General features: G+C 37.5%; 1 protein-coding gene across 4 annotated transcripts in view; it reads left to right on the top strand.

Moving 5' to 3' along the window:
- Nucleotides 1-22187, top strand: part of SNX29 (sorting nexin 29) — a 104603-nt gene that overhangs the window by 60312 nt on the left and 22104 nt on the right. For 3 of the 4 annotated variants that reach the window (XM_064672856.1, XM_064672859.1, XM_064672855.1), the window contains one exon: nt 17484-17623. In XM_064672856.1, coding sequence (XP_064528926.1) covers nt 17484-17623 — 140 coding nt within the window. Of the gene's footprint in view, nt 1-3024; nt 3278-17483; nt 17624-22187 lie in introns of those variants that run through there. The other variant, XM_064672858.1, reaches the window with a different exon arrangement.

Below are 22187 nucleotides of genomic sequence, written 5' to 3'. Positions count from 1 at the left end.
CACTGCCGAAAGGTGTGATGTTATCAGGTAGGTAGCATCGGGGTCGACTGCGGTCGACGGTTCGACCCTGGCGAGTTGCTCATACGAGCTTAAGTGAAGGGAAGGATGTACGACGGACAGGATTACCCAGGGGAGTGGAATGAACTGTCTCGCCATGGGGACAGGGTCAGGGAGCGGCCGCCGAGTTACGGGGTAGCTGGGCGTGATGACTGGCGCAGGATGGAGCGCACGTGGGGGGCATTTGATGTCATCGCGCTCCCCCGAGCGCTCAGCTCCCCGTTTCCCGACGGCCCACACTCACCCGACCGGAGGTCCGGCATGGACGAAAAGGTAACCCTTTTTTGTAGCCGGGGTGAACGACGCGAAGGGAGAGGTTCGCCATTAATGTTGGTCAGGGACCGGCAACTGGAGGTCCAGTGCCGTCCCTTCCCACATCTACGACAGAGGGTATTAGGTAGGTTGGGCGTTGATTGTGATAACTTAGGGCAATGTTTTTTGAAATGCCCTTTGTCCCCGCATTCAAAACAATGGTTTGGACCAGAAAACGCGGCAGCCATTAGACGTGCCTTATGGGAGTTTGACCCGATATTCTTACACGCCTCAATCATATCAAGCAGAGTGGGATCCTTTAAGAGCTTTAATGCTCTTTGGCAGTCCTCGTTGGCCTTTTCGATAACCAATTTTTTAAATAAAATTTCTTGGCACTCTTTTTGAGGTACCTGCCTGGCAATAGCCTCTTTAAGCCTGGTTATGAAATCGGTAAATGGTTCTTTGACGCCTTGGTCGATCATCGTGAAGGAGGGGGTCGGTACATATGCATCGGCCACCTTCTTCAGGGCGTCTAAGGCCAATTCTTTTGATTTATCTAATAATTTTGGGTCCAATCGAGCTTGATCCCCTCTGCGCGTGTAGTCGCCCTCACCATAAAGCATGTCTACTGCCTGCCTCGGGGGAATACCTCGCCTCTCCATCTTATCGTTCACCCAGGTTACAATACGTTTCTTCCACTCCGATTCGAATGCTGAGGCCTGTACTGTCGTAAGCAGCCCTCCCATCACTCCCCGGATGTCAAAAGGTATCAAAGTATAGGCCAGAAAAAATGATTCCATTAGACCGATGGTGAAGGGCGCACCCAACCCATACTCCACTATAGCTTTTTTAATATCTTTAAGCATGGGGTATGAGATGGGGCGCCACTCCGGTGGTTTTCCTTCCTCATAATATACAGGGAAAGCTTTTAGGAATTCCGCATCCCTAGCGGATGCGGCTTCCTCCCGGAACTCGCTCCAGATGTCTGGAGCGTCAGGTGTCTCGTCCGGGGAGTATGGTGGCCAGTAATAATCTGAGGTGGGGTGCCGGCGGGCGGAGTAGGCCCCGGTGGCCCGGGCCTTATGGGCGCGGCCATCTTGGCGGATGTCCCTCTTGGCCTTCGCCTTGGCCCCGCCCACTGCACCTCGTGACTTCCGGGAGGGGGATCGGTCGGGGGAGGAGTCTGGAGTGGCGGAAGATGGCGTAGAGGGAGGCGTGTCCGGGGAGGGGCTCCGATACGGGGGCGGAGACGGCGCAGTGGGTGGAACTACAAGGGTCCGCCTCCGCTTTTCCCGCCTAGATCTTTCCCGCGCCCCCCGGGGCCCCGCCTCCTCGACGCCATTTCGCGAACGCCGCGAGTCCCTTCTTCTTGCCCTCCCGCCATCTTGCGAATCACTGTCCGAATCCCTCCCGCCATCTTGAGTGTGATGTCCGATGTTCTTCTTCCCTCTCCCGGTGTCCTTATCTGTAGTGCAAGTGTCCGTGTCCGTATATTTAGAGTCTTTTTCCGTGTCCGTGTGTGATTTCTTTTCTTCAGTAAACTTGGAGGAAACAGCTTCTTTGGTGTTACTGCTGTCGTTCTTATTCATCATCTGGTGCTGTAGCACCATCAGAATAAGCCTCCAGGCGATAAGCGCCTCTTTCGCGAGCCGGTCACCCCTACCGCTCTCTCGCCAGAGTTCGAAACCTATGGCTTGCCATTTGTCAAAAGTGGTGTTATCATTGACGTGATGGCCATGGCGGTCAAGCCATTTAGCGAGGGCTTTTGCTGACCTTTTGTCTAAAGGGTGACCGTGCTCAATTACAAAGTCCTTGAGGCGTCTGTAGACGTACTTTTGGGAGGTGGAGAGTGTGAGTCCCATGGTGTTAAATAGGTATCTCGACACTCTCCGGTGTAATTCCTCCCTTTTTGTTTAAAGTTACAGGGGAAGGTGTGGGGTGCAGGTGTATGGAATGTCCCCCGCAGCTCACCTGTCCGGTGCGCGACCCACGCGGCAGCAGAAGAAGCCCGTAGTCGTCCGCTGTGCAGGGGAGGGTCGGCGGAGGAATCCTCTCTCCTGAGGATCCTTGAGCCCAGATGAAGGTGCAGGAGTTCTCTCAATATGAGAGACCTCTACTGCCCCACGTTGGGCGCCACTTGCCACGACCCGAGGGGAAGGAATGGGATCGGGCACTGCGAAGGGGTTCGAAGGACAGTAGACGGTCTCGGGGTGCAATGCCAATTTATTAAGGGATTCGGGGACTTATATAGGGTTGGACTAGGGAAGGATCCAGAACTGGGGAGGTGCTTGGGATTGACAACTTCAGGGGAAAAGGTGATTGGATGTTCGGGTAAGGAGGGGAGGAGCTTGGGCGTAACCAGGGGAAGAGCCAATGGAAGCTACCTCTGCACTGCAGCAAACTCTGGCCAATAGCAGGCAGAGGAGCGGGAAAACAGGGGAAAAAGGCGGGAAAACTCTGAGGGAAGGGAGAAGACAATATGGAGGGTGAAAAATTTAAAACAACAACTGGGGTACAAACAACATCATAACAATACAACATCAACTGGGGAACAACTGGGGACAACTGTCCAGTCCATTATAAGTGTCATTTCCAGTGTACAGTAGAATCCAGTGTGAGAATGTCTTGTTTGGTGTGAAGGATGTCATTCGGGGCTGTAGATTTCTCTCCATCTTTGAAATTCCTCCCACTCAGTCCTTCGTTCCCCAACAAGAGGTGACTCATAAATGTTTTTATACCTGCTAAACAGTACCTGCTATTTTTGTACAGACTTTCCCCTTTCCAGGTGCAGGTTCACTGAGGTAGGTAATGCAATGATTTTTCTACTTACTGAAAAGAAAACTGGTTCTATTAAATGAAATATTCATGACATACACAATAAACAAATGCACAGAACCTCAAAAATTGTGCTGGACAGCTCCATATGTAAAATGAAGTCTCTACTACATTTTTTTATTTTATAATGGCAGCAATTAACAGTGGTGAGTAATTAATTAAATGTTTCTGTTGCAAGTTTGTGTTAGAAAAATCATCTTTGCTAATTTGTGTGAGATAATACAAAATTTCAAAAACAACTAGAAAAAAAATTATAAATTCCTTACTCACTTTGGGATGTCAATGAATTGGACTGTGAGGGTTTAAAGGTAGTAACTGCTCTGACTCCAATGGTTTCCCACGTGTACTCCAAAAATGAGCAGGTGCTGTGAAAGGGCAGTAATGCACATCATCTGGAATAAGTGGTGGTGATGTAAGTATATTAAAATGAATCAGTAAAACCTGCAGTTCTGTTTGCTTGGCATAAAGTCCACTGTTAATGTGGTTGTTCATTGCCTGCGAACCTGGGAAATGAAAATACTTATGAGATCTTTTCTGGGTTTTTTTTTTCATCTGTTAGAAGCTCATGCATTTTTCATTTAATTTTTAATGGATGGTTTTGTAATAGAAACAATGTATTTTCTTCTTTGTTACATAACTAATTCTCCTTTTTTGAAGTGATGGAGTATCAACCACTTCAGTAAATTACAAAAGCCGCCTTTTAAGCTTTTTTTTTTGATAGTCTTTCATCCTTAATTACTTTAAATACTAATTGAGTTACAAATTCAGTTGCACGGTTGATGCATACAAAATTATCAGTTGAGCAACTCATTAAAAAATTTACATTGCTTATTCTTTTAGTGCTTCAGCTTTGAGCCAAAGTTCTACCTTAATCCTGCACAAACCCACTTTCTCTCATATCAGGTCTCAGAAAAAGTGTCTTTTTACAGTAAGAAAGGGGTGCCATCCATTGGCCTCCTGAAAGACTGCTATGATGAGACATGAGAGAGTTGTGATTATACTTCTGTGTGTTAGTTTAGTGATTATAAGCTAATATTTAGTTTATTAGTGATTGTACTTCTGGCTACCTGCTGTAAATAACTTGGGAGTCAGAGTGTGATGCTTTCACATCAGCTTTGCAAGAGCTTTTACCTCAATTTGTCACACAAGAGCTTATTTGCACAGCACATTGTGTAGGAATTTCTTTGTCTTTTAGTGGTGCTGTTTTCTGTACATGTCACAGTATGTGTTGCCTTCAAAAATATTGTATCATTTCGTGCAGTAGCTCCTTGGAAAATAACTGACTGAGATGGATTAATGGCCTGGAGACAGCCTTCCCTGCCATGGCAGAGCAAGTTGAAGGTTTAAAAGGAAAGTTTAAAAACATCAGTGTAAAATTAATTAATTCGTATGGGTGTGTGTCTGTCATGCAATTCTGTAGAACTTTCAGTTTAGGATGAGGGGCTTGTGCAGGATGTTACACATGCAAATGTTTGGCAATAAACATTAGAAGAGATATTGCCAATGCTACTTTTTTCATGCTGCTTTTTTAACTTCAGTGGCTACCAAAGCACGTTCCCTTTTAGATATGCACTTGGATTTCAATAGGTATTTTTTCTCTCTGATATTAGTTACACTGTTTCTGATAGAATTGGAGCTGTCTTCCTGTTCCTAGATTAATCATTACAATCTTGAATCAGTGCCTGAAGAGCAGTTTCAGTAGCTGAATTCTGCTAACAAAGTGTCTCTTACGTCAATCTACGGTTTTCATATCCTTTACAGATCCTCAGTGTTATTAGATGCCCAAATAACATATTGGTAAAAAAATTGTCCTCCATGTGTAAATAGCTGAAAATCACTGTTTTACAGTTTTTGGAAGGTGGTGTGGGTGCTTTTATATCCTTCAGGACTGTACCTGAATGCTGTTATTCATTGCATGTCTTCACTATTTGGTACCGTGAGGCTGATGAAGGTGATTCTAAATGTTAGTGGCATTGGAAGCTCCTGCTGTAATTGATGCCAGCTCTAAATCTGGTGTTCAGTGACACATCTCACATTTAGGGAACCTCCAAGACCACAAGAGGACACCACATTCTACAGAATGACCTAGAATCGCTCCTGCAGAGTGACCAAATACTGTCCAGTGTTTTGCTATGCAGAATGTTGGAGCTCTGAGAAGGGAGTTTGACTAGAAGAGATAATGTAGAAAAACATATGGGGAAGTATTAATTTTCGTGCACAGTTTTCTGGTTACTGCAGTAGAAGTGAAGGCAGATCAGGTTCAAATGCAAAGTTGCAGAGTTTGATGTTGGGAAAATACAAAAGGAAAGCAGAATTTCAGCTGATTGAGGAGTGTAAAAAGTCAGAAAATCAAGTATTATTACATATATACAGTGGAATTTGAAAATATTTAACAATTATAAACCAATATTTTGAGGATATAATATATTCATTCTAATTATGATATTTTAAATGTATTTTTGCCTTTCATTTGTTTACCTTCAGTTGGGACAATTTATCTTAAGAGTTCATGTTCATGATCTTTCAATGAGTTATGTATATAGGATTAGAAACTAACTTTAATGCTTTAGGAAACATAAATTTAATATACAGAAAACCAATTAGTTGAAAATTAACCGAGAAGAGGAAGGAATACTGCTTTGGACAAGTAACTTTTTTTCAATTACAAAGAAGAGTGTGTATTTGCCTTTCAGGTTGGTAACTCATTTTCAGTGTATTAGTTTAACATTTGAACTTAGTAAGTTAGAACCAACATAAAGCAATGAAGAAAATAATTTGATTTATAAATGTTGCTTTGAACCAAGTTAGAGCCACAGGAAAATGTAATAATAATGCTTGCAAGATTCCAGGTATTAATTTTCATATATACTAATCCCCCTGCTGTATATCTTCTACTAAAGATATTTTGGTGCTGGTAGGAAATAGTTGTCAAAATCCTTATAAGTAATCCTAGCAAGAATCAGTATTCTTACTTCAGTTTATTGATGCTCTGTTTGAGCAAAACCGAGAAATATATTTGTTCTCTTTGCATTGTGTGTATAAGAGAAATGTCATATACTCATGATATATTTTGTACTTCTTTTTTAAACTGCAGATAATTTTATTTAAAACTGGCCAATTTCAAGAGTGTTTTTAACACTTGAACTGTTCAATTTTGTAATTTAAAAAATGGTCCCCATGTACCAGCCTGGATTCTGACTTGCTCAGTATTTTATATGTAACTGTATATACCAAGATTTGTTATTTCAAACTATGATCTTTCTTGCATGAAATAGATTTTTGCCTTTTAGCAAGCCTTCAGGTACTTTGGATCTTTTGAACTCATCCTTCCATTGTCTCAATTTAAGTCTTTGTGACTCCTGCCTTCCTGCCAGGAGTGCCCAAAGGACAGGCTCATTTCCAAGTCTGGAGTGTGCCCAGTTGTGTGAAGCTCACAAAGAGAAGCTCTGCACAGACATAACACTTGATTGCAAAGGGTTACCTGCATGTTCTTGCATAGAAATATTGCTTAATTTTTTTCATTTAAGACAAACCCTTACATTTAGATTCCGAACCTTTGTTGGTGCTGTGTTGTTATCTCACTTTCAGATTGTTGGTTAAGTAATAATACTTATTTACTGGACTTATTATTCTAATTTTTTTGAATATTACAGCATCCTTAAAATCTCCATTGCTACTTCTGCACTGGGCAGATTATAGTAACCAGTAATGATCTAATTAAGGATCTTCTTGCAAGAGTATTGTCCCAATAGAGGGCATATCAAAATAGAAATGGTTCTGTACTTCCACTGAAGAGGTGAATTCAGGGATTGTCTAAGTGAGTAGAAATTGAGTCAGGTACCTTTCCACTGAGTGCTGACTTGACTGCATGGTATCTTTTGCTTTCCTTTAAAACATTGGATACCCCATATGGAAAGAATACACAGCACTTTTCTGAGATCAGAAGAGTGACTTTGTTGTGACTCCTCAGCTGCGTTGGAAGAACAATACAGAAACCTAAAATAAGTTTTCTGTCTGGGAGAAAATGTTGAGAGCAACATAATTCATCATTTTTTGCCCATGCAACTCAAGTCTGTGAGCTGTATCTGTAGCCAAATGTTAGTTCAATAAAATAAATGTGTCCCTCTCACCTGTCAGTAACTAAGCTAAATTGTAGATTATTTTATGTACTTTTTAAAAAGTGCATATTATATTAAAAGTTCAAACATTATGCTCATATATTTAGACTGGTATCTATTTGTGTATACATGTATACATGTGTGTGCATATGCAACATCAGACAGCATTTAGGATATATATGAAGTTGGCTTCTGGAATGTATCCTGTAATTCTGCAACTTCTATTCCCCAGCAGCTCTGTCTTTCTCCCATTTATGTCAGTGGAAATGCTGCCTTTGCAGGATGGATTCCCTGGCATTTTGTTCCCAACAGCATAGCTGTGTTTTGTCAGTGTTTGGTCTGTTGACCTCTTGCTGAAGAGAGTGAAGAGTTTAAGACAGTGTGCAGGATAACTATTTTAGAATTAAAAGGTATAGAAGGTAAAGATTTTATTACTAATACAATGTAGCTTGCTGTTGTGCTTATAATGTTTATTGTTTTTTAGAAGTTTGTCATGTAAAGAATTATCAGGCTCTGTGTGTGTATCTATGTGAAGTAATTTGAAGCCATTCAAATTAGAGCTGGAGTGGTAATATCTCTGCTCTTGAGGGTTTCACTGGTGTCATTGATGTGCAACCCCTGTCATGTATTTCCTCACTGTAAAAAATTGAGGTGCCATTTTCAGCCAGCAGGACCTGTCTGTTCAGAGATGAGAACCCTCCTAAATCTGCTTTTTAGACCAGATGATGAGGGAACTAAAGTCCTTTTGGGAAAGGATCAAAGGAGAAAAATCTTGAGAGGATCAAGGTTTTCTAAGGAACACACCCCCCCACTCCCATGTAAAGTATGTTTTAAAATAGGAAATATAACAATTCCTGTTTAACTAGTACATAGACAACAGAAGAAATATGGAATGGTGAAAGAGGGTAATGGTGAAAGAATCTTAGGGAAGGAAGTAACTTCGTTTTAGATTTGGGTTTGTTTGTGTCCTGGTTCAGCAAAGCACTTCAGGACATCCTAAAATTTAAGTAGGTGCTTGACTTGCATTGAAATTGGAAGTACAGATATATGTGCTTTTGTACTTTATGGGCTTTAGTAGCTCATAGAAACTATCTTTCATCAGATTAGTTTGTCAGAGTCATACTGGCACAGGGCACCGAGAAGAAAGTAAAACTTGCAGTTAATGCACTTGGGACAGTGGGTTAAATAATGTTTCTTAGTGCTAAGCTTTGATATCCCATGTCTTCAAGTAGAAATGGTAGAAAATTATGACTGATGTTTCAGCATTAGAATATTAATAAAGGAGAAAAGCTTTGGAAATATAAATCCTTCAGTTATGTATTAAAAATTTGAATTTAAAGATTGCATTCATTAATGCTTTCTTAATTTTTGGATGATGTAATATAGAAGCTTAAATTCTGTATTATTCTTGATTTTCAAAGTGAGTAGATTTTCATTTTCAACCCTCTTAGTGGACTTAACTAGTATATTGAGTTATTTTCATACACTCTTTGGCCTTGTGGGCTTTAGGAAAAACTGTAGCTAATATAAATTTGACAGATATATTTGTGCTATAATGTGGGTAAAAAGAAAAGAAAGGGTTCCATTTGTATTGTGTTCAAATCAGGAAAGGAACTCAGATGAATCTTATCTATATAGCTCTATATGTTAATTCTATAACACTGTTTTTATGGCACTCTAAAGCCTCAAAAGAAACTTTTTCCTCTAAATTCACCATGTTACTTTGTAGCTGGAAAGTTCAATTCTCAAAGAAGCATGAACTTTAAATAGCTGTTGGGATTAAACAAATACCATCTAGTTTTCAAGTATGTAACTTAATTGAACTACCATACAAATAGAAGTGAAAATAATTTCACCCTTTGCATAACCATTAAGTTCTCTAGTCACAGCACATCTCTTACTGACACCGTCACCTGCACACTAAGGGGGAATACAGAATATTTCAGATTGGGAATCCAGATCCTGTGGGTTTTCTACTGCATGAGAGTGCAGTTGATGTTTTATGTATACAGCACTAAGAAAAGAGCATTCAGTTCTTCTTCATTTCCATTTTTTTGTCATATCACTATCTAAGAGAAGAGAAATAAGTCAGCAGGAAAGGGTTGGCTTTTATATGACAAGTACTTTATAGCAAACACTTCTCATTGTGTGGTGTGAAATGTCTGGGTTACCTGAAGCTCAGCATGAAGGTTAAATCCAGCACAGTGCAGAGCAGCATATTTCATTTTCAGTGGTTTAATTTAAAAGGTAAACAGTTCACCAACTCTTACTTCTCCATCTCTTTCAGAATGTCTCACTGAATTAATCTGTTCCTTTGGTGCTCAGTTGCACCGTTTCAAGGAAATAGTGAATGAAGTCTTTTTTATTTCAATTTACAAAAATTTGCTACTAATTGCTGCTGAAGTTTAGGAAGAAGGAATACAGACTGTTTAGGGTCTACAAAACGAAACTTTGCCTGTTGAGGTTTTTTTTTATTCTTGCTGTCTTGTAATGCTATAATTAAGAGAAGCAATTTATCCTAAGAAATTATTGAATCTAGAGCCCATAGAAACAGTTCAGATGGTGTTGCTTTACATCATGACATTATGGGGAAAAAAAAGAAAGTCATTTACATGCTGCTTGGACAACTGCTAGATAAAAATATGGCAGTTTTATAACAACTCATGCGTCATTTAGATATTCTAGTAGCCTCCTGGTATAAAATGAAAATATAAAAATAATTTTCTAAATTTATTTCTTATTGTGATGGTGATGCTAAATTACCAAGTTACTTGGATTAATAAACTTCCTTTCAGAGAGACCTTAGCAGGGACACCTGATTACAAAAATAAAAGTAAAACCTTTCTTTTTCTGGATTTGAAATTTTACCCACATTTCTCTCTTTCTGTACCTGTCAATATGCTTGATTTTACACCCCTCCTCCCTCCTGAAATGTATTGTTTTATAAATATTGGCAAATTTTCATCTTACTTGCTCTACAACTTTTTGGGCAGTTGCTAGTACTAAAGATATTCAGTGTTAATATTTTAAAAAGAAAACTATTGAATACTTCAGACTGTGTGAAATGCTGGAGGCACTTCCTGCATGAAAAATCTGGTTTTTTTCATTGTACCAAGTAAAATATCTTTGCATGAAGGCACAATAAATAATGGGCACTTAATATCAATATTCCCCATTCATTCAATTTTTACTTAAGAAAACAGATTTGTCCTACTGGAGTGCATATAAATAAAATTTCTATTAAAGAAGAATCTAGTTTTTACATGAGAATAAAGTTTTTATTTTACTATTAGATTTTTTTAAGGGGAAGCATCACTGTAAACCTACTATATAAGATAAGCTTGTACACTGTAAGCACGGTATGTACCATGTTTCTAAAGGGTTTTGAGGGTTTTTTTTTGTTGTTTTAAAGTCAGAGTCTGTCTTTATTGGTCTTCAGGGCATTTTCAAATCTGATTAAAGAAAGAAATTAAGAAAGAAAACTGCAGTGTTGTGGGGAAGCACTGAACTGAGACACATTTTAACTAATATTGTTGATAGTTATTACTGTAATATAGGCTATTGAGAAAATGGATCTCAATTTCCTGAACTGTTGTAGTTTGCAGAATCTCCTGAATAGAGTTATAGAGTAGGCTGATAATGCTTCATCTGAGGAGAAAACAGGACCAGGATTTCCCTGTTCAACAGCTGAACAAAGGATAAGCCCTGGGGGTCTTGCAATGGGCTGCAGTTTGTTATTGATGCTTTTTAAAGAACAGTTGATTCCTGACCAGTTGACAAATCAATGCATGGTTGGCATATATGTCTTTAAATAACAAAATATTTAGATGACCCTGGATTCTGTTAGCATAACGTTACCAACTGAGCTCTTTTTCTAACAGTGGCATTAAGCACAACACTAAAAAGGGATCAGTTTCAGGTTTATTCTCAAGCAGTGTTTTTTTCTGTTGTCATGTTCATTCATTTTTAACACGTTTTCTTGAAGAGGATTTTGAGGAAGTTTAGTCTTTTGGAGGGATGATAAATTGCTAGCTTGAAAATGCCAGGTATCTTAAGAAACCTGCTTGGTTCCAGGACTCTGTAAATGCCCAAGCCAATTTAGAGAGGTACAGGACATGGTTTGATTGAGATCTATTACAGGGGGAGAAGAATTTATCAGACTGGGATTGTCTGTTATGTGAGCAGCTCTACATGTGCTACAGGAGATGCCTCAAGTCTCAAAAGATTAGAAATGCTGATTAAAATGTTGCAGTTTTCCACATAAATTTGTGTGAGACTGAGGGCATGGCAGGACTGTAGCTCACCCTTAAATGGCTGCCACTGGATGGGTTTGCAGCAATGCCTTTTTCAAACTACTTTATCTAAAAGCATTATTTGCTTTTCTGGTATCTTTGAAATGAACCCAGAGCTGGAGATAGAAATGCATCAGCTATTTTAGTAGAGAAACACAGACTAATAATTACAATTATGTAGTGAATCTCTGTTTAAAGAAAAATAGATTTCTTTTCAAAACTGACAGTTTCTTGATTTCTTCTTTGTACCTCATCCTCTTAAATTCCCTCTGTTCCACTGAACAAAAAAAAATCACATGCTGGGAAGGGGAAAATGGAAATTTCATGTATTGTATACCCTTGTTATGTTGTGTAATGCCAGCCTGACTCTGCCATTCAGAACCTGGCAATTCCAGTATGATGGAAATTTTAAGCTCATGTAGTTTCAATAATTTGGAGATAATTTTCATTTAATATGGTAGTATCTGGTATATTTAGTTTTGCAAACTGCACCTTCCTAAAAGTTCCATGATGCAGTAGTTACTGAAGGACAGGTGTATTCAAGTCCTATTTTGCTGTGACATTTGCAAAGGTATCAATTAGCCTGTAAAAAGTAATACTTGCTGTATAACTATTTTTTAATCACAAACCAGTGAGAATGATTCAGCAATTGAATATTTAATTAGCTCCCATTTCTGATTTCATTCTGAGGTTAGTGATTTTGTGCCTCATAAATAGATAAAAACTGATGCAATAATTTTGCTAAGACTGGTTGACCAAGATGGTGAAAAATATTAGGCTCCACTAGAATAACCTGAATTTTTTTCTGCATTTTCAGGTTCAACTTTGACTAGCACTATTGTCAGTTTTGTTTAGGGTGGGATGCATTGTGTGGTATTAGAGACTGATTAATTAAAGTCCTAAAGCCATATGTCCTTTTATTTTAATTGAGTTGTACTGAGCCCTTAGCTGTTTTGTTGTTTGGTTTTGTTTCAGAGGTGGGTTAAATGAGAAGTTATGGTTAGACCATCAGAAGCAGTGTGTTTTATGTTGATTGCAACAGCACCAAACCCAGAATCTAAAAGTGTTTTATCTGTCCCTAACTCATGGCAGGTAACCATGGCAATCATAGCGCTTCCAACAGCTCCTGGAAAATGTTTGAAACATCTTAAGTGAGCTGTCCCATTAATAATGAAGAATATCAGTGTTTTGCCATCTGTTACATACTAACAGTGTATATAAAAGACCAGCAGTTGTGTGAAACAATTTAAACTGCAAGTTGGGATGAACTTGTCTTGCAATGAAGAACTGCAAAACAGCATAACATAAAATATGGTACCTCTAGACTCTGCTTCTTAGTTTTATAGCTTGACATTGCCTTCCAGTATCTGAGAGTCTACAAGATTTCCATTATCTATGTTACAGTTTTTAGAGATTTGTAATTTGATATTAGCATTTTGCTGTGGGCAGGAGAAACTTGGCATATTGTCAGTCAAACAGTGTTTCATAAAATATTTTGGACAGCATGAATTTCAGATTACAAGTATTTTCCCAGATGTGTTCTGTAACTGCTTCTGTAATCTGGAGCAGTTTTGCTTGTTAACTGAAATTTTGTGGACTCTCAATCAAAAGTGTGTGCTCTTCAACTGTGGGCTAGGAAATAACGTTCACAGTAGTGAGTGCAGAGAAAGTGGTAGCTTTATTTTTCAGAAAATATGCCTAAAAATTGAAGGTGAATACTGGTATGTTAAGTTTATAAATTGGTGGTAAATGTGGCCAACATGGCCTAGAGATGTGTATCAGAATCTGGGTATATTTTCCTGTAACAGAGTCCCTCTCTATATGGTCCCTTTTCTTCTAACAGGGAAAGAGATTCTTAGTCAAATAGGGAGGTCAAATATAACTTGCAAATAAAAAGAAGCATTTATGAGGCAAGGAAAAGATCTTCACTTTGTTTCAGAACCCAACTGGTAAATGACTGACTGAATGATTCCAGACAAGTTCTTGTTAGAGACAAGGCTTGCTGTTTATTCACCTTACCCACTCCATTTCTTCTATACATTTTTAGTTTCAGGATTTGCAATAATACCCATTTGTATTTTTGAGAGCAGACCTTCTTTTTAACCATGTAAACAGGATCTCTCTTCAGTGAAATCTTTAAAGTTTGTGTTTATCTAAGTAGTGTTACTTTATCTTTCTGTATATGTGTTTGTTTTTCCAAGAATGAAACCATATAGTCTAACCTTTAATAATGTGAAAAGGTAAGGTTATATGTATTTGTAATTTAACAAAATTACTTTGTCCTCAAAGTACATTCAAATCAAGTGTACATAAATGTGTATGATAAATCTGTAAATTAAATCTTAGGGAAAGAGGTTTGCTGTTTTCTATGTGAGTAGATATGCAAGTATAGACTTGTATTGGCAGGTACAACCTCATACAGTCACCAAAGACATGGACTGAAAATATGGAGCAGGTTTCACTGATACAAATACAAACCAAAATATTTCACTTTACTTTTTGCTTGTAAATAAAAATAGGAGTTTGTTTACGAGTTGGAATATAAAATACTAACTAGATTTCTGCTGTAGATAATTGGGCCCAATGAAAAGAGGGTAACAGTTACCTTTTTATTATTTGAGACTGAAAAAATTGGCCAGGCTTTGAGCCAATTGTGTTTTTCTGTTACCAGTTGTTCTGTTTACTATATTGTGACAAAAACTCTTTATTACTGCAACAGCTTGGCAGTAACAACTGCCTGGTAAAATCATTTCTCTGAGTACTCAACCTGCTGTTGCAAAATGCACACTTAATGATAACGTATAGACCCAGAGCTGAATCATTTTGACCTTGGTTTACATTACTTCTGGTGAGGACAATGGGCCTTAGTACATAGTACAGAATTTCATGGAATATTGCTTGGTGTTTGTTTTAGAGATCAAATTTATGTCAGGCTAACAGAACATTTTTAACTGTTTTCAGGCTGAGTTTAATTTCTGAGATGTTCTGCCTTTCGCTCGAATAAACGGCAGAAAAATAGCTATATTATAAGCACTAATTTAATCAGCTGTAAACAGCAAAAAATGCGTTTCCTAAGCATGTTTGGGCAGACTTCATTAGAAAACTCCTTTGTGCCATTATTATCTATAGTCAAGGAGATCCTTTACAATATATAAGGGATAGAAATTACCTACTTTCAGCATTTTGTTCCCATGTCTATAGCAGAGATCCTGCCTGTGAAAGATGTTTTTATTCAAATACATGTGCAGTACAGAAGTCATACTAAGGGAATGCAGCTTCTCTTAAGACCAGGTTTTAACAGAGTTGAAATTACTTCACTGAAAATACTGTCATTGAGGATTTGCGACCAAACGAACTTAAGAACTGAAAATGAGCTGATGAATGTAGTACTTAAAAAAATGGAGATGTTCTTGTGGGCTTGAAAACATCATTGACAGAAGAGATGAAAGTAGAATAAAGGAAGTGCAGGAGGAAAGTAGAAAAAGGAGGTGAGGCCATTCTTTGGAATGGCTCAAAGCTGAGGCTGGGTCTACACTGGGAACTGGCTTGTAGAGCAAAGCAGTGCTTCTTCCTCTGTTATACAGTCTAGGACTGTATAATATAATATTATTATTTGTATATAGGACATTATAATGTATATGGGACCTGGGGAGAGGATTACTCCATAACTGAAATGGGCTCATGTGCCAAACATCACCACTGCTCAAGTGGTTAAAGCTTTCAGAACCAAAGCTGTTCCACAGACTTCTTCTTCCTGGACATCTCCTTTCTTGTCCTCTGCCTCACACAGCTGGTGGTAGCAAATTAGTGTCCCTACCAAGGGGATGGTGTGATAATGTAAATCCTTTGAGAGAAAAGATGGGAATACAAGGCCATTCCTTGAGCCTACTCGAAGAATCCAGTAGGAACAAAAATCTCAGTGAAAAGAAGAAAAATAGTAACACAGATGTTAATTAGTACTGAACAGCACTTTTATTTATTATTACCATTCCATTTTATGATAATATTATGTGTCACCATGTTTTAGAATTTTTGCTTTAACGTTCCCAACAGCTTGTCTGGACTTCTGTTGCACACATTTGTCCAGACTCCCTCCGTGCAGGGGCACAGAACAAGCTGGTGCTCAGTTCTGTTGGAGCAGTCACTGTCCTCGCTGGGGGAGGACGGGCTGAGGGACTCTGCAGAGTTGCTTTGCACGAACTTTCAACAGCACAGCTTTGGTTTTTGGTAAAGCAGGAGTTTCCAAGCGTTTTCAGACTTCATTTCTTCATTTCATCAGTAAATCAATTAGCACTGGAATCAAATCACTTGCCACACGGTTTGTGTGTGGCGTGTGTAGGTTGCTGAAAAACAATGTGACTGATAAAAAAGAATTAGCAAGGCACATAATACATAGGGAGGTTTTATTTTCACTCAGATCCTGGTTATTTAACGTGAAACTGGAATGTTGAAACAGGACTGGACATCTGTGTAAGTTCATATAGGTAGAAAACAAAGTAAAATTGGAATATTTTTGAATTTTGTGAACTTAACATAAGCACTACCTAAGATTTTGAAGCCTGTGAGTATGTATGTCTTCAGCAATTTTTTATATCTTATTCTATTATGTCCCTCCTATTATGTCTAATTTCTTATTCTTAAAAATATTCCTGTTCCTGGTAGCTTCTGATGAGAGACAAGAGCAGAACAAAATGTCAGTGAATGTTCTAGGAACTCTACATCAATCCTCCTGAATTCCAGGGAGCATCCCTGCTTTGATGATGTCAGTCTGCTCCATCTAAGGAAACAATAATCTCCAGATTTGCATCCCATGCATGGCAGCATGGTCTGAGCCTTCTCCATACAATGAATTTATTCAGTGTTGTCAAACGTATTTATGGTGTTTTGTTGATGGGTTGTCTTTTTTTATTTATTTTTTTTTCAAGAAACAAGAATTTGTTTCAATGTCTTCTCTTATTGAGATAAATCATACAGGTTGGATAGGCACATCTTCTAGATAATAGTCACCTTTGGGAGCTGTAATTGTCTAATAATAGGTTTGACTTCGTGCCTAAAGAACATACTGTGACATTTAAACCAGGTGATCAGAGCCTGCATTCCTGAGATAGAGCATAAACCATCCAGCACCTGATGTCACTGTAAACCTGTTACAGTTTTATAAGTTAGTGGGAAATGTGTCACCTTTATATCCCAGCTCACTGTTGGGATCCCTCAAAGGAAAAGGTTTAAACTAGATTTGAGTTACAGGGTGCATGACATTTTGATTTTTAGACTTTTAAGTCCTTCAGCAGAATGTGGAGTTCATAGAATTATTCTATTTATTTGGGCCAATGTAGTATAAAATCCTGGCATCTAAAATGCTATAGAAACTTCAGTAAAACATTTTAATGAGAGTTATGATTGTAATATTTAAAAAAGCAATCATGTAAACTCCATCACAAAATATTAATTTATTAACAATAATAAAAGTGCTGGAGAATTATTCATCCATTCTAGAGTTTGTGCACCCAACAACTGAAAAGTATGAGTTGTGAGGAAGTTGTGGGAGTAAGTCAGCATTTCCTCCTGCAGAGACTGGTAATTCTGGATCTCAACAAATGACATCAATTGTTGTGCTGCTGCTCTGCACTGCCCGTTGAGATGGCAGTGGTTTATGGTCCACAGCAGACAGGTTCTGCCAAGGAGAGGATTCAGCATCCTGGCAGTGGACGTTTTTGTGAAACAGGTTTTTATTAGGATTCTTGATTTTCCTTTATTTCTGAGGACAGAGTCGAGGGTTTTTTGCATCTTGCCAACATACTTATATAGACATAATAAAGAGACATCATCAAAAGATGAATTTTTATGCTTATTGGGACTGTTTAGTTACATTATAGAATTGAAAAAGATGTTCTTTGTGCCATTTATGTTTTTTCCTCTCTATTTTTAGGATGCAAAGTTTGTAGAAGAGCGACGCAAGCAGCTACAAAATTACCTAAGGAACGTAATGAACAAAATTATTCAAACTGTGCCAGAATTCACAGCCAATCCCAAAAAAGAGACACTTATTCAGCTGATGCCCTTTTTTGTGTAAGTATCTGTCAAGTACTCAAGAAAATATTAAGCTTTTTTCATCACAAATAATTTAAAATATAATGCCAACATCTCCAAACTCTTTAAAACTGCGGGGTTTTTAAAATAGAAGTCTTCTGTTCTAATTGTAAGTACTTTTTTATATTTAAAGGAATATATGGCATGCAGAGTATTTTTTTGTTTGTTTAAATGGGGACTTTGAATAAAAATCCCAGTGTAAAGCTTTCAGAAATATCTAAGTGACTTCAAAACCTGCATCCGCCTGCACTCTTCAAATACTAGGTGTCTTCATTTTCTTTTATTTGGTCTTTTTTTAGTGTTGTTTTGCTTCTGTTTGTGTGGGCTTTGTATTGTTTTTAAATTTCTTTTGGGGGCTGAGGGTAGAGTACTATTAAGGTACTTACTGACCAAATTAAAAATTCAAGTTGTTGAACTCTTTCTAGCTGAATTTTGCAATCTGCTGACTCATGTTCTGATTTCATTAATGTTAAAGTTGACTATGTCCAGATACAGTTTAACACAGTCATTTGTTAAGAATCTCAAAAGAAACCCTTCGATACACAATCACACAAGGGATATAATCTGGTAAAATCTTCCCTTTTTGCTTTAAATATCGTTCTTTATGTATTTCTAAATGATATTTAGAACTCTTTAAGAAATAATATTAATGAAAATTTGTTTTTGTAAGTGGTGTTAAATTTCATAATATTTTGGTTTAATAGTATTTTACTATACACATCAGCTCTTTGTAAACACATACGTAAGAACAGGAGGGATCTTTGGCAACAAGCATCACAATTTTTTGCATTTGGCAGTTTGATAATTCTCAACACATTGCACGAAGCAGTGCACTACAGTGGATTCAAGAATATTCTGTGATATGGCAAAGAGGTTCTGTTTGTACCTGTGAAATATTTCCTTAGAACTTTTTCTCATATAGTAGATGTTTCAGCATTCTCTCTGGGAATACTAGTGGGATTCTGGAAAAATTAAGCTGTTGAGCAAAATAACTATATACCTCATCCACAGCAGCAGACAAAATGGCTTTTTAATGCATTTTTCTACTGAGAGATCAGACTCTTCTTCTGCAGCTAGAGCAGCAATATTAAATTAATACAAAGAACTTTTGTAAGATGTGCTCCTTCTATCATTGTCTGAAATATCATCATTTCTAGGCTATTATTTGAACTTTGTCCTTTATTTTCTGCCATGACCTGGCACTGTTGGTGATTTAGAAAAGACATCCAAAAGAAAATGCATTTCAGTTCCACTTCATATTGCCAACTTCTCCAGTATTGTCCTTCCTTAATGGATTTTGAGTTTCATCAACAGGAGATCTTGAACATGGTGACTCTGAAGTGTATATTACATTAACCAGTTGTAACCTTTGTACCATGCCTACCATTCTTCTGTTAGTTTTAATAGTATTTTTGTTTAATAGTACTTTACTATGAAACACTGTAAATATATATAATAATACTGGTATATTTAATTTGTCCTTTGCAGCACAAATGTATGTACAGTTGATTGAATCTTTATCAATGAAAGAGTAGTTACAAAACACTGAGATATTAGTCATAGGACTGTGCTGTAGGGAATAGTGATACCTCAGTCTGGGGGGAAAAATTACAGTCTTAATATGCATAAAAAGTCTCTAGGGCATTAGATCTGTCTATTAGGAAGCAATGAAATATAAAATATAAAAATAATTATCTGGTCTTAAAGAGTTTCTTCTGACTGCAAAATTAAATGACCACAATTCAGTGTGAAAATGAAAAATCCCATAAAGGTTATGTCTGATTAGGCTTCCTATAGATAGAAATTACAGGGTCAGTTTTAATTAATCACTTTTAAGATCTGGTTTTGGTCTTAGAATATGATTATGATGAACAGAACATAAGATGAATGTCTCTAAGACTGAATCCACTGATAATTTAATGCTAGAATGAATATTGCTGAACATTTTTGTTGTGAGGTTGTTCCTTTGGGGATTTCTCCCTTCCAAGTGCAGTGATTCTGTACAATCAGGCACAGATCTGATGAGGCAAAACATTTTAATTGATCTGTCTGAAATAGCCTGCCACTGTTATAAAGGATGAAATTGCTTTTATTTTGAAACTCAGTTAACAGTTTGCAGTACAATAACATGAATCAGTTTGCTGGCATTTCTTTTCATTATTGTATCAAATGCTGGTGGTTAATCATGGAAATGTAATTTGTTTTGAATCTTAATGCTGTGAACTGTCATTAATGTGCTCTTTCTTTCCTCAGTCTTTATTGCTTATAATCTCAGTTTGTATATTTTTCAGTTTTAATACTTTATTAGCTCAATCACAGGATTGGTCAAAGATTTTCCTTTATAGTCCACTTTCATGTCTTAATGTAAAAAATAGATTCTGGCTCTGCTAATTTGTGTGTTTACATGCTGAATGACTAATTCTTTGTAATAATAAAACCGACATCACAGGATAAATTTTCCAGTCCATGTGGAGCAAAACCTAAATCAAGATTTGGCATTGCTGAATTAGATTGCTACATCTGCTAGCTGGTGAAGGCCTGTCTGTTAATACTTACTTAAATTAACATTTATTTGCACTCGTGATTGGTACATTATGGATAAACAAAACTTGTTATAACAAGTACACTTGTGTTTTAATCACATTTTTATCAATATGGAAAATATCACACACCTTAGCTCTTTGTAAATACATACATAAGAACAAGAGGGATCTTTGGCAACGAGCATCACAATTCTTTGGACCATACAAGTGAGTCTTCAACATAAATCACCACCATAGGCTATATGATTTCAAGTAGGTAAAAAGCTAAAAGCTGTAAACACATGGGAAAAGAATCTCTCAAATGTTGTGATGGTCCATTTTTCTATCTCTGGTTTCTGTATCAATTGCCCTCATTTTTTAAAAGATAAAGATTTCAGCCTGGTGTGGGGATTGGCTTAGTGATCTCCAGAGGTGCCTTCCAACCTCAAATCTATAATTCTCCAAAATCTTGACCTGCAATCTTAACCTGAGTTGTGTATTACATAAACCCTGCACAAAGAAGTGTTGGCCAAATATACAGCTGGTCACAGAATGTTCTGTGTTAACAAAAAAAGTCTAAACAGTGGGAAACTACTAAAGTACATACTGCAATTTGTGGTTCTGCAGTGCTGATCAAATAAGAATAGTGCCACTTTACTGGTTCTTTTGCATTGGCCATGCAAATGTTTGGATTAAAATATATGCAAGAATGGTATAAACACAGTTTTGTGAATATTTTCACAGATGACTGTGCTGAGTACTTCTTTATCTCATATTCTAGGCCACAGCTACAAGTTACAACAATTTCTAATAACAATTACATGTTCTGCTGAGCTGCAGAACTGGACATTTATTCTCTTGTGGTAGCTGCTCAGAAATAGGCTTTAAGAAAAGCAGAGAATCTGCTCAGTAAATCATCAGCAGGTTCTGCTGTCTGCGGGATGTATTTGAACACCAAAGGAGTCATCAGTTCTCCAGGATGATTAGAGGACTGTAATTTTCTAAAAAATATGTTGTCTTCATTTCCCTGGGTGACATTACTGGCAGCATATTTGTTAGCAGAAGTTGTGTTCTTACGTGTTTTGTGTCAGTTGTCTTTGAGTCACGAAGTTAAATTGAAGTGGAAAAAAAATAATCAAAATTTCTACCTCTTTCTCATTTTCTAAAATACTTCTCCCCTCCTGGAAGGTAAAGTCATGAGAAATGTGATAGAGAGACAGAGGTGCCACCTGACAGGCAAACTCCAGTGCCAACCAATAAGTCATTCAAAAAAAATGTTGTCCTGGGAATACTCCTCTTAGATTTATTTAGCACTGAGCAATGTGTAAAGCCAAGTATCTGCTTTTGGTTTTGCAGACAACAAAGTGAAACTATTTTGGAAGAATAGATCATTGTTCTTAATGGGTTCAAGAACTTAGTGTGGATTGGATTTGAGGTTTTTTCTTATCATCTCTATTTCAGTGGCACTCATCAGTGTGTCATTGAGAACATTTAAATGTGTATATTAAAGGTATGAGAGGTAAAAAGAACATTAAATTCTGTACGATACCATTGCTAGTATTATAATCAAGTATAAAGGAAATGAATCTTTTAGGAAAATTACTGTGAGGTACCTGTGGATGTTGTATCTCTGAATCATTTTAAAGACATTGGCAATGGACCCTTTCAAAGTTAGTTTTGGGATGTTTTAGAGGGATGAAACTATTTACTCAGACCTAAAGCTAACTACAGACTAGTGTATCAGTTCTGTTCCATCCAATAGCTTCATTTCTCCATGAGGAACAGGTCATGTACAGCAGATGTGGCACTGTTTTAGTGTAAAGAATGAACTAAAACCTCCTCACAGAAACATCTGTAGAGTATTATTTTAAATAAGATCTTTGAATACACAGACATGAATATATTTACATATGAAGCCAGAGGTACCAGGTGTTCTGCTGGTTTTGCACCTTCAGGTAAACAATGAGGTGAAAAGCAAACAAGCAATCCCTGAAATACTGTAAAACAATACTGCTGCAAAG

This window comes from Pseudopipra pipra, chromosome 16 (genome assembly GCF_036250125.1).
Source record: "Pseudopipra pipra isolate bDixPip1 chromosome 16, bDixPip1.hap1, whole genome shotgun sequence".
In the NCBI taxonomy this organism is placed as follows: domain Eukaryota; kingdom Metazoa; phylum Chordata; class Aves; order Passeriformes; family Pipridae; genus Pseudopipra; species Pseudopipra pipra.
Note: the sequence above shows the minus strand (reverse complement) of the source record. Positions and strands in the feature narration are given on the sequence as shown.